The sequence below is a fragment of the Gossypium raimondii genome, chromosome 1 (genome assembly GCF_025698545.1).
Source record: "Gossypium raimondii isolate GPD5lz chromosome 1, ASM2569854v1, whole genome shotgun sequence".
Lineage (NCBI taxonomy): Eukaryota > Viridiplantae > Streptophyta > Magnoliopsida > Malvales > Malvaceae > Gossypium > Gossypium raimondii.
The window spans coordinates 9,420,926-9,434,592 of NC_068565.1; the positions used below are offsets into that span (position 1 = coordinate 9,420,926).

The window sequence follows — 13,667 nt, forward strand, 5'->3', positions numbered from 1 at the left end:
GGCCCAACCCGAAATATAAGCCCAAAATTTTGCCCAAACCTACTTATATTTTTAAATAGCTAACCCAAGTTCATTTTAGGACTGCCCATATTATTTTTTTTATTTTTTTGAAAATTATATTTATATTATTTTTTAATTTAATATTTTTTATTTATTGAAATTTCATATAGTCATCTTAACATTTTTTAATGTTTAATTATGGTCATATTATAGATTTAATTTTATGTGTTAGAAATTACATAATATATAAAAATAACTTAATATAAAACATGACAAATTAAAAATACAGATCAGGTTGAGTTCAAGTCTTGAATGTTTTAGTCCGAATCTGATTTATATTTTAAACGAGCCTAATTTTTTATCTAAACTAAATTTTCAGATTTAATATTTTTATTTAAACTCTCACATATTTCAAGTGGTAGGAACCAGGTCATGTAACGAGTGGTTGGTTTTTTTATTCTTCAACTCAAATTACACTTGCCATCTATGGAGATAATTTCTATGTTTAAATTCTTCCATTTGAGTTGCCTTGCTGGACCAAGCCGTCCCCAGCTTTAATATTGTATAGAGCTTAGTGGATTTTTAAAGAGCCCAAGTTTACTATCCGTACCAATGTGCTTCATACTGAGTCTGCAAGTTATTCTGATTCTACTAATGGAAAGTATAATTCTTTAATTGAGGCAGAAGGTGAAGTTTTGAAGCAGATGCCAATACGTAAACATGTTAAACGTTTTTTCCCCCTATAAAATGGATGTGATTTTTTCTCAGGAACCAACCAACCATTGTATTAATCTGTTGAATACCCGTTGGCTGAGAACATGCATCTCTTCTTGTCTCTGCTTCTTTTATCTGAAATGACTCTTCTTTTTGCGCTTGTCTTCAGTTCTTCTAAGCTAAGGGAACTGATAACGATGATGTTAGACAAAATAGTAGAAGGGAAAGGTGGTGCGATTTCATTGCCTGTTCTGGCAACTTTGACTGTTGTTTTCATCTCCATGGTATACGATGCGAAAGGGATATGGACAGAAGATGTTGTTCTTAATGCTGCCGATGAGGTTCTAATGGTGAATCTAGTTCTAAAAGCAACCCTAATGGGTAATTTACATTCCTCAACGTAGTTTATAAGTTCCTGAAACTTCAGTTTTTAATTATACATATATAGAGAGAGAGAGATAGACAGATGTCAAGCTTAGGATGTAACTTATAGTTTTGATACTAAAATATTATCTATATGTTTCAGGGTTTGCTTTATACCTTGCACTGATTACATATGGATTCCACAAATATATCAAAGGATCCAGACCATGGGAGGCAGCTAAAGAGAAGAAATCTATATAAAGCTTCGTACACCCAAATATTGCAATAACTGAAATGTTAGGACATGAAAGTAGGAAGATTCCTCTTCATGGCCTAATCTTTTATACCTTGTTTACTTCCAAATAACTGAAATGTAGAGTATAAACATCCACAATAAGACAAGGTCATATGTTCTAATAAAATAAATCTGCATTTTAGATTTCAGTATCTCTCTTTTTGCCTTGCAAAGTAAAATTAGAACATCATCCGATAAGCTTAAGTTATTATTACTATCATCGTTTCAGTGTGGTCTAATGATCATTTGCGCATGATTTATTGTTATGTTCTTTCGTAGCAGTGTTCTTAATAACTAATATATGGTTTTCATACCTTTTGCAATTATAAACTACTGGTTAAAATATGCCTAACTTTCTTATACGTTTAATGTTTTCGATTTTAATCTCCATATTTTTATTTTCAAGAATTTAATCTCTTTACTTTTTAAATTTAAAAACTCAAGTTTAATTATTATCACCATTGAAATTCTTCTACTAAATTGTGGGGTATACTTTGAAATTAAAAAAATACTTACTTGATAGCCATGTGATAAAAAATAACAGAGTAATAGGCCTAAATTTAACAAAGAAATTTAACGATGCTAATAGTTCTTAAAATCACGTAGACATTTTAATTAGAATAAAATATTTAAACCGACTAATGAAATTGTAAAAGTTAAAGTACTAAATTATGTCAAAAATTAAAATATAAAGATTAAATTTTAAATTTGAGCGTAGGATAAAAACTAAATAAAAAATTTGACCATTGTTATATAATTTTAAAGAAAAAATAAAGATGTGAAATTTGAAATTTAACCATTATTTTATAATATCAAAAAAATTTGCTTAGAAGCCTTCCAAGGAAGGCCTTACATTATAAAAGTAATTTCTTTTTTGCCAGGACATTATAAAAGTTGAAGTGGTACCAAATTATATCAAAAGTAAAGTAAATAAATTAAATTTTGAGTGTAATATAGAGACAAAACTAAAATTTAGTTATTTTCATGTAATATTAAAAAAGTAAAGGGTCATAATTGGAATTTAATCATTATTTTATAATGTAAAAATATAATTAACTGCGATGGCTTTAGGCCTTCCTTTTATATATTTATACATATTAAAAACTTCTAACTTAATTTGTATTACAGATTAATCATGTATCAACTTAATTGAAAAAAATTAATATAACTTTTCCTTTTAAATGAAAGCTAATAATATTATAATGGTATTTTGTCTTTCCATACTTTTACATAATTTTTAAATAAAATAATTAAAACTACACATCTAATTGAACGAATGTTTAATAAAATTTATTTAAAAGTTTTTCCACTTAGCTTACAATTATTGTTGAATAAATTTTAAAAGAAAAACACTTTTTTACATATAAGGCTTTCTCCCACTTCACATTATGAGTATGACATAATCTAAGTAGTTTATAGAATCTCCCAACAATTAAAGAAATGAAGACATTGTAAAGGCTAATGTTGAGTCTTGATTTCTCATTAATTGACTCAAACAAAAATTGGTAAACTGCAACAAACTGGTTTTATTAAAACTTTGATGAGAAAATTCTTGAACACATAAACGGAACACGAACAACAATTCGAACAAAAATATGAAGTAATAGGATAAGGATCCAAGGCGTGTATCAAACCACTATCTTTAAGTTTCTATTCGCCCCACCTATACTCGGTGTACAAATGAGTTTCAAGCAAATAAACCTCGAGAATACAATGAAGCCTAGGGACTATTTGGGTTTTGCTTTGATCACTTAGTACTTCCCTTGTTATTCATGAATTTGAAGGGGTGGAGTTGACATTTCTCACATAAAAAAAAGTTAAATATGTGAATTTAATATCTGATTTCAGTTTTATGAATTCATATATTCTTAAGAGGAGTTTCGCATCTCTCCATTTACTTGGAATGAAAATTTGAAAATTTTATAATGATTGCCTGTTTATTATGTTATCTAGATGGAGGTTCTACATTTAAAGTTGAGGTTTTTCCATATGCGATACTATATAAAATCAATCTTAATTGGACAATGTCTAGAGTCATATTTTGAGACAGTCTTATCTTCTTGTTAGTGGCCTAAAATATGGGTATCTTTTGCCGTTATGATTTAATTTTGTGATGTTTAAATGCTAACCTTTTTATTATTTGTTTATCTTGAAGTTGGTACATTTTAACAATTTCCATTGTCGCATTAAACCCTATATTATGGAATAAGATATAATTGTCTTGCTGTTACTTTCTTTTAAAGTTCCTGTGATGTTGCTTTGCATTCTAGATTTATGGAGAATCATGATATTTTATATAACTTGTGACTATTCTCCCCATGTTTTTGCTCTAACATGCTTTCAATTATTATTTTGAAGGACCCCAATGCTGCATTGTAGGCTTCCATTTTGTTTTGCTTTAATCCAGCGTCCATATTCTACTTATTAATGTATGTTCTCATTTTTTTTCTTCTTATGTTGATTTTCAGAGGGTGAAGTTGATTGTGGATTATCTTTTTTTGTGTTTTCTTGTGATTGCAGATATTCTGAGAGCTTGTATGCCTTGTTTTTAGTTGGTCGATGCTACTATTTAGTATCTCGTACAAATAAGATTGTGGTGATTTGGCTTGCTCTTTCAGTTTTGCAAGATCTAATAGAGTGCTCAATGCTGGTTATTTTGGTTTTCAGGTAATGCATTAGGCTTATTGTTGAAAGTTGGCAACAATGCAACAGCAAGCAAATGTCTAATGTGCAATTTGGTTGTTAAAACTTTTTGTAACTTGTGACTTATGTTTAGTTTGATTGTAATTTTTGTTTTGCTAAGGTTGGTCATGTACTTAGCTAATTTAATAGCCTCTTAGGTTATCATTAAGTTGATTTTACAGCTTGGATACTAGCAAAAGCAATGTTTTATTTTTTTTCCAATGTAATGAAGCTACTTATGTATATTGTAATGTTGCTTATTGTAGTAATGTGAAGTTTTTCAATTTTTTCCTCTCAACAGATTTGTTTTGCTTCTGTTTTTTAATCTTTCAAACACAAATTTTTATTGTTTTTGATCTTTGGATGTTGATATAACTCAATAAATGGTATCAAGAGCCTGTCATCTTTGAGGGCCTTTTGCTGTGTGTTGTTCATTTGAGTGTTCTGTGCTTGAAAGAAAAGAAACAGAAGCTATTTTGTTGTTTTTTGGTTGCTACAAAAGAATGAGTTTCTTACCACCACTATCTGTTTTTGCTGGTGAAAACTACAACATTTGGGCTGTGAAAATGAAAACATACCTGCAGGCTCATAATCTGTGAGGTGTTGTTCAAACTGACACAGAGCCACCACCTTTGATAGCTAACCCTATCATAACTCAAATTAGGCAGCACAATGAGGACTGTGCCAAAAAGTATAAGGTTATGTCATTCCTTCAAAATGGAGTTTCAAATGTAATTTTCACAAGGATAATGGCTTGTGACTCTCTAAAGTAGGCCTGGGACAGACTCAAGGAAGAGTTTTAAGGGTCAGATATAACCAGGCAGCAACAGTTGATCAACTTAAGGAGGGACTTCGAGAATCTGAAGATGAAGGAGTCTGAATCCATTAAGCAGTATTCTGACAGGATTATGGCTACAGTTAACAATATTAGGCTTCTTGGGGATGATTGTAGTGACAAAAGAATAGTTGAAAATGTCATTACAACTCTTTTAGAGAAGTACGAGTCAAAAATTTATTCCTTGGAGGACTCAAGAGACCTCTCAACTATATTATTGACAGAGCTGATAAATCATCTTTATGCACAAGACCAGATAAGGGCAAACAGGATGGAGGAGCATTCTGAAAGAGCCTTTCAGGCTAGAAGTAAAGAAAGCTCAAGCTCGAATTCAAGCTACAAGGGTAAGAAGCCTTGGTCTAAAACGAAAGAAAAGGCAAAGAAGGATGCTGCCAAGAGGAAGTTTCCACCATGCACTCACTGTAAGAAGTCTACTCATTTAGAAAAGTGCTGCTGGTTTAGGTCTGACATTAAATGTAAAAGTTGCAGGCAACTTGGTCACATGGAAAATGTCTGTAAAAACAAAGCAAAAACACAGTCACAGTAGCAGAATCAAGCTCAAGCTGCTGAGGATGTTCAAGCTCAGGAGGAACATGTTTTTACTACTTCTTGTTTTACAAGTTCAAACAAGGTCAGAAAGAATTGGTTGATTGACGGTGGCTGCACTCATCACATGGCATCGGATGAAGGCATATTTAGGGAACTAGATACCAGCTTTGTGTCCAAGGTCAGAATTGGAAATGGTGAGTTTATTGAGGCTAAAGGCAAAGGCAAAACTGTGATCTGCACTTAATTAGGTAACAAAACAATTTCAGAAGTTCTTTTTGTACCTGATATTGACCAGAATTTACTTAGTGTTCGTTAGTTGTTAGAGAAGGGTTACTCCCTTATCTTTGAAGATAAAACTTGTGTGATTAAGAATCTTTTTGGTCAAGAGCTTGTGACAATAGCTATGTATGATAGATCATTTACTTTAAATGTGAATCAGTTAGAAGTAAAGACATATACTGCTTTGACTAATGAATCATGTTTATGGCACAAGAGGTTAGGGCATGTGAATTATAAGTCACTTAATTTACTGCATAAGATGAGTCTAGTTGAAGACATGTCCAAGATTGAGCCTAAAAATGAAGTATGTGAGGTTTGTCAGCTTAACAAGTAGACTAAACTACCTTTTCCAGTTAACAAAGCTTGGAGAGCTCAAGAGAGGCTCCAACTGGTCCATACTGATATTTGTGGACCTATGAAAACCTTTTCATTGAATGGCAGCAGGTATTTTGTGTTGTTCATTGATGATTGCACCAGGTTTTATTGGGTGATTTTTTTGAAACAGAAGTCAGAAGTGGCTAATTTTTTTTGGAAGTTTAAGGCCTTAGCTAAGAATCAAGCAAGTTGTAAGCTGAAGGTATTGAGGTCACACAATAGGACTGGATATGTGTCTCAAAAGTTTCAGAAGATTTGTGATGAAGTTGGAATTCAACATCAGTTAACCACCATCTACACACTACAACAGAATGGTGTTTGTGAGAGATAGAACATAACTATTCTTGATATGGCCAGGTGTTTGTTGTCTGAAGGGAAAATGCCTAACATTTTTTGGGCTGAGGTAGTAAATACCTTGGTGTATTTACTCAGTAGACTGCCAACAAATGCAGTCAAAGGTAAAACACCATTTGAAGCTTGGTTTGGACACAAGTTTATTATCTCACACTTAAAAGTGTTTGGTTGTTTATGCTACACACTCGTACCAGTTAAAATGAGAACCAAGTTGGAAAAAAGGTCCATGCCTGGAGCTTTTGTTGGCTATAGCAACACAATGAAAGGGTATAGGGTCTTTGATCCATCAACTAAAAGGATTGTTGTAAGCAGAGATGTGAAATTTAATGAAGGCAACTGTTGGAAATGGGATGGAACAGATGCAAGCTTGTCTAAGCAAGACCATCAAGATCTTGACTTGCAGCATGTTTAAAATGAAGTTGAAATTTAGGAATGATATGATGATGTACCTGTTAGAGGTACAAGGACTATTATGGACATCTATAAAAGATGTGATTTGACCATTGTTGAGCTTTCCAACTTTGATGAGACTGCAAAGGAGGGTTGTTGGAAAGAAGCAATAGAGGCAGAAATGGAAATGATTCACAAGAATGGTATATGGGAGCTAGTTGATTGGACTTCAGAGGAAAGTGGATGTCAAACTAGAAATGACTTTATGTGGTAAAGAATGTCTTTTTTGGGGGAACGTTGATTTTAACCGAGATAGATGGCAAAGATTTGCCCAACCTTGTGAATTCAGATTCAATCAAGAGGTATTTCACCTAAAAAAAGGGAGAGGCCAAGGCGAAAACCCACAAAGGGCATCTTAAGACCAAAGGAGTTTGAGTTGAAAACCCAAAAAGGGCGGCTCAAATTTTGACCAAAGAATAGGCATGAAATAGTCGTTTCCCCGCAAAGGCAATAAGGAGGAGAAACTTTACATCTTGAGGCATCAACAAAATACTTTAGATCTCCTAAACACATATCAAGTTCAAAATGATCTTCGAGAAGTTTGTACAGAGAAGCTTATGCTATGATATTTGGGGCATCTATTTTTATCTTACTTATTTTGTATTTTAGCAGCATTTGCTATTTTGATTAATCTATTCACTTCGAGCTTTGCTCCTAATAAATTTCAATCTTGTCCATTGTTATAATCTTTTTCAAGCATTTTTCATTGAAATAACGATTAATGGAAAAATAATATTCAAGTAAAAGGATTTTTGCATATTGCTCTACAAGGTTTTCTGAATAGTACAAGGACCGAAAACAGGATCACTAGTCAGAACTAACCAAGTCTAGGAGTTGGAGATGTTTAGGAACAAATAGTTTAAGTTGTGATTATTTCTTCGGGTTTTCTATCAAAGATACCAGCTGAACAAGAAGACAGGGTGATGCGTCAGTGATAGAACCTTAATGAACAACAAGCAATGTCAACCTAAGCATTAAAAGGGGATCATTCTCGAAAAAATGACATTCTGCATTAATGTAAATATCATTCATACACATCTAGTTAAGAGTATTTGATTCATTCTGATCATAATATCCTAATCGCTTGGCATAAATATAGACCCATGAAAGGGATTCTACAGGTCATGTTCCCCAGAGAACGATATAACAGATCAGTGAAACCATAAAACTTATACCCCTGAAGTTGCAGTGGGACAGATTGAAGTCATCGTGGCGAATCTTATTTCTCTGAAGTTGCAGTGGAACAGATTAAAGTTACAAGTTACAAATATTATCTCCTTGAAGTTGTAGTGGAGCAGATTGAATATAGTGAATCTTATTTCCCTAAAGTTACAGTGGAACAGATTAAAGCTACAAGTTACAAATCTTATCTCCCTAAAGTTGTAGTGGAGCAGATTGAATATAACGAATCTTATTTCCCTGAAGCTGCAGTGGAACAGATTGAAGATAGCGAATCTTATTTCCCTGAAGTTGTAGTGGAACAGATTAAAGCTACAAGTTATAAATCTTATCTCCCTAAAGTTGTAATGGAGCAGATTGAAGATAACGACTATTATCTCCCTGAAGTTGCAGTGGAGTAGATTGAAGATAACAAATATTATTTTCCTGAAGTTGCAGTGGAACAGATTGAAGCTGTAAGTTATAAATCTTATTTCTCTGAAGTTGCAGTGGAGCAGATTGAAGATGCAAATATTATTTTCCTGAAGTTGTAGTGGAATAGATTAAAGCTATAAGTTACAAATCTTATCTCCTTGGAGTTGCAGTGGAGCATATTGAAGTTACAAGTCTTATCTCCCTGAAGTAGTAGTGGAGTAGATTGAAGCGACAAATCCTATACCTCTGAAGTTGCAATAGATAGGATTAAATCTACCATTGTAAGTCTTATCTCCTTAAAGTTGCATTGGAATAGACTAAGGCTACAAGCTACAAATGTTATTCCCCTGAAGTTACAGTGAACAGATTGAAATGACAAGTCTTATTTCCCTGAAGTTACAGTGAAGCAAGTTGAAGCAACAAATCTTGTCTTTCTGAATTTGCAGTGGAGCAGATTGAAGCTACAAGTCTTATCTCCCTGAAGTTGCAGTGGAGTAAATTGAAACTACATTTCCTATACCCCTGAAGTTGCAGTGGGCTGGAATGAAGCCACTTGAAAAAAGAAGCACCAAAAAGGTCGAGATTCGGCGAGATCGGACAAAATTTGTCATTCTTAAAAGTCTTTGCTCCATTCTCGTTACATGACAACGAGCAAAAATGGGTAGCTGTAGAGGCCCAAATTTGTCCAAGCCCTAAACAGAAACCAAAAATAAGAACAAAAATAAATAAAAAAAAGTTCAGTCCATTTACAAAAAATCTCAGACCCAAACAGCCCAAAACAAAACCCTAAGAGCCAATTACAAGCCCAAAACTTAAACAGGGTTCAACAAAAACCCTAGCGCCTCACCCTAACCCTACCCTTCCGTCGCTGCTCCTCCCACGTCAGTGCCGCACTCTAGCCTCTGCCACCGCCAACCACTACTTGCAAAAACAAGAACAAACACGCAAAGAAAATAGTGGCAAGAACAGTAGAAAAATAGAATAATAATAGTGTAAAATCGGCTATAAAAAGCCTAGAAAAATCGATTGTAAGGCTGGGTTTTTTTTAAAAATAGAAATCAAATAAAAAATAGAAAAAAATAAAATACAGAATACAGAAAAAATTGACATTTTTTATCTTTTATATCTATTATTTTTATCTTTTATTTTTATAAAAATATAAAATAAAAAAGGAAAGGTAAGAAACTTACTGGTGTCGCACGGCGGAGAACGTCGAAAACTAGAAGGTTTTTTCCTCTTTCTAGAAGATCGGCTTCGGTTTTGGTGGTTTTTACTCCAAATCGGAGTCCTACGCTATAAGGTGAGTGAGAGGGGTGTTTTGGTTTTTTTTCCCAGCCACCGTAGACGGTGGAGCCGTCGCAGGCGATCGATGGCCGTCGTGGAGGCTCGTCAGAACAATGGCTGGATTCTGGGTTTGCTTCAGAGAGAAAGCAGAGAGGAGAAGACTTTTTTTTTTAAGGCATGAAGGAAATGAAATTTTTCTGAATTTTTTTGGTTTATATAGACTCTCAAAATGGTGTCGTTTTGGGAGTGACCTCAGACACCTAAAACAGTGTCGTTTCAGGCCGACCCGATGACCCGGTCCGGATCCTCCTAGGATCCGCGTGTTTTTAAAATGAAGGGGATATCTGCGCTCCTGGTTCTTCAACCTTTTGAGTTGTTTTAATTTGGTCTCAATTTCATTATTCTTTCTTTTTAGAAATTTTGGCCATTCAATTTTATCCCGTTTTCAATTAAGTCCTCGGTTCGTTGATCTTCTAGAGAAAGGACGCATGTCCTGAGGGTTGGGGTAATTTCACATTTAGTCCCTGTGTAATTTCACACTTTTCATTTTAGTCTTTATTTACTTATTTTATACTAATTTATACTTTTAACTTCATTTCATTCTGATTCAGCCCTTTGTCTATTTAATTTCAATTTTTCATAATTAAATTTCCACCTATTAAATAAAAACTTTGAATTCCCAAAATGTTCATGGTTTAAAAAATAGAATTGGTCGACTGGAAATAAAAAGAAGGAATTTAGGAAACGTGAAAAAATAAAAATAAAAAATACAGAAGAGAGAGCATGAAACCCAAAGGAAAACACAGTAAGCATGGAGAGAGAATTTGATCAGAAATAAGAAAGAAAAGCACTCATCTCTCTGCATTAACCCAAATCTACCCTCTCTTTTATTTATTATTATTATTATTATTATTATTTCTCCTTCATTTTTCTCTTTTCTTAAAAAAGTATTTTTATAATTAGATATTTTTTATTACTAAGGGTCCGTTTGATTGCCAGTAAAATATTTTCCGTAAAATGATTTATGGAAAAGGTTTTACTTTTCTGTAAAATGACTTACTGGAAAATATTTTCTGGTGTTTGATTGAATCTGTGTAAAATAATTTCTACTGTTTGGCGATTTCCTAAAATATTTTCCGAAAAATTTATTTTACATATATTAATATATATTAATAAATATTTATATTTTAAATTATTTTTACATACATTGCAATGATTTATTTATAAATAAATAAATCAAATTAAATATATAATAATACTCAATTATTAAGCTACAATATTAACCGTCATAAATTGAAAATAACCAAAGTCAAATAAATTATTTGTAATTGTATTAAAAAAATAAAAAACAAGGGTTGAATAATTATAAATTTAGCTTCCAAACCACAATTAAAAAATACTAATCTATGCATTTATTTAAAACATATAAGATGTATTTACCTACCAATATGAAACTTTGGATCTTTTAAACAGATTCAGCAAGACCAAAATGTTAAACAAAAGACAAGACATATTCCAAATCCTTAGTAAATTGTTATAGACTGTGTTTGGCGTAACTGCTTAAGTGCATCTGCTATCAAATTGCTAGCCACTTACAACTAAAAAAATGGCAATGTCTGCTGCCAGGAAGCTTGCTGGGTTCAAATCAAAACACACAAAAACCAAAACTTAGCCTAAATAATCTAATCATAAAACACTACTCCGACTGTTAGCGTTGCATTAACTGATTCACCATCTACTATCAAATTGCTAGCCACTTGCACCTTTCTTTAATAAGACTTTGATTACTTCCAGATGGGACCCTTGAACAGTATAGTGAAGTGGAGTGAATCCCTTGCGATTAGTAGCTCTCACTGAAACTCCTGATGAAAGCAGAGTTCAGACAACCTCTAGATGTCCTTTCTGCGCCGCAAAATGAATCGCACCCATGCCATCCATGGCAGCAGCACCAACATCAACATTTTGCTTGCAAAGATAACTCACTACCTGTGCTTGCCTTTTGGAAGGCAAAAACATATACAGATGGATATTCTGAACAACCCAAAAGAACAATGTTGTCACGGGGCAGAATTGAAGTTAAATATCCAGGTAACTATCATGATCTTTGAAGCCAATAAGATAACAACCTCAAGACATAGATTCAACTTCACATCAACCTCTAAAATGGTTCAGACATATTTGTGTCCCAAGTAATATGATTTATCATAGTAGCTGCAAAATTCAAAGCAACATTAATAGTTACAACATGGTACCAAATACTAGCTTTATATAGCACAACATGCATTCTTAAATATTTGAAAAGAAAAATCTTCATAGGTCAGTCCATCTTAATTACATTATCAAGGATACAACCAATGAAATCTATCCAAGCACACAAAAAAAGTCGTACCCAAAGGCACAAGGATCTTGGCTATAAATAGGCGCGTCTAATGTATGCTGCCTTCCCCTGTTCACAAAGGTTGTTTCAAGGTTTGAACCCATAACCAAGCAGATAGCAAGTCAGGGACGACCTTCAAAATCTTGCCTATTAAAACACAAAACTTGTAGCTATAGTTTGTATCCAATTGGGTGATAAGAGGATAGCAGCTAGGGACCAAATGAAAAGTTTAGCCATAGTTTTTAAAATCCAAAAGGGCACACATTTTAAGTTTAAAATGATTGGTTTTCAAACAATAGGTTTAACACTATGAAACAAGCATTTTAGTCCATCTAAACAACATCTGTCAATCTAAATAAAACCAAACCTATATTCGCCAGAGGTATACAAATGCCATAATAAGTACCGAAAATGGTCATTTCGGCGCTCCACAACATCCGAACCCTTGAACGCATACAATTTTAGCAACAAGTATATACGCAATTTTCAACAAATATCAAACGAATATGAATAACAAGAACCATTTTCTTTGTAATACTTGAAAAATCTTTCATTTTCGAGATTCAAGTGAAAATAGACATTCTCATTCTCATCTAATAAGCACAATAGCAAAAATTAGCATTTTGATATTGATGTTACTTATTAATGTGTATGCTTCGATTTGTGACCAACTAGAAATCGACATGATGAGCAGCGATGTCTTTCCATACGTTGTAATTTTCATAGATTAATCTGTTCAAATTTTGAGCATTCTTCACTTTTGCTATAAAGGCTTCAACGCTAAGAGGAATCATTGGATGATGCATTTTTGGATGACATAAAATTTTCAGTAGAACTTAGCGATTGTACTTGCAAAATATAAACTCATTGATGTGTTCGAATGTTAAATGAGTTCTTTGCATTTATTTCCTTTTCTTTTCATTTTCCTCTTCATTTGTAAGCAAACATTTTACCCCACCTTACTTTTACCTTACAAGATCTAAAATGTAGGATCAAAGCTCACCTTGCAAGAAAACAACTCAACAATGCGTCTTCTTTTGTGGGATCACTCATAAGTTAAGTACAGGACTTGCTTCAAAGTTGAAGAGCGCAAGTTTTGGAAGTTTGCACCTGAACAGCATCGAAGAACATATATATAATCAACAGATAAAGAAGATGAAGATAAAAGGCATCAAATTAAGCCCTGAGGTTAGAGCTTTAGAATGAATGAGAAACTTGGAATAAGTCAATTAAAAAAAAAACAGTTCCTTGATAGCCAAAGCAAAAAAGAGATTATGACTGAACAGATCAAATTTCCTTTTTCTTCTCTGGCCTCTCTTCTCAAGATTCAGCCATAGAAGCTGGAAAAGCACAAGAAATACAAAGAATGACAGAAGGAACTGGACTCAATACCCATTCTAGATTCAACTGGACACACTTAAGGAATCTAATAACCAGAATTAGAGAGAGAAAATTTTGTATTACATTAAACAAAAATTAGAGAGAAAAGGAAGGAAAACAGAATGCAGAGGTAAAAT

At 33.2% G+C, this 13,667-nt stretch overlaps 1 protein-coding gene across 1 annotated transcript; it reads left to right on the forward strand.

Annotated features, from left to right (window-relative positions):
* The first annotated feature begins 779 nt into the window (after nucleotides 1-779).
* LOC105780918 (uncharacterized) lies at nucleotides 780-1,521 on the forward strand. The gene is made up of 2 exons (XM_012605459.2): nucleotides 780-1,095; nucleotides 1,241-1,521. The coding sequence occupies exons 1-2, from the start codon at nucleotides 819-821 to the stop codon at nucleotides 1,336-1,338; spliced, it is 375 nt and encodes a 124-aa protein (XP_012460913.1). The 5' UTR covers nucleotides 780-818; the 3' UTR covers nucleotides 1,339-1,521.
* The last annotated feature ends 12,146 nt before the right edge of the window (nucleotides 1,522-13,667 follow it).

What these genes read in the sequence shown, in the direction of transcription:
- LOC105780918 (XM_012605459.2), top strand. Translation starts at nt 819, where the DNA reads ATGCATCTCTTCTTGTCTCTGCTTCTTTTATCTGAAATGACTCTTCTT. An exon ending in TCTAAAAGCAACCCTAATGG is followed by an intron (nt 1,096 to 1,240) that starts GTAATTTACATT and finishes TATATGTTTCAG; the next exon opens with GGTTTGCTTTATACCTTGCA.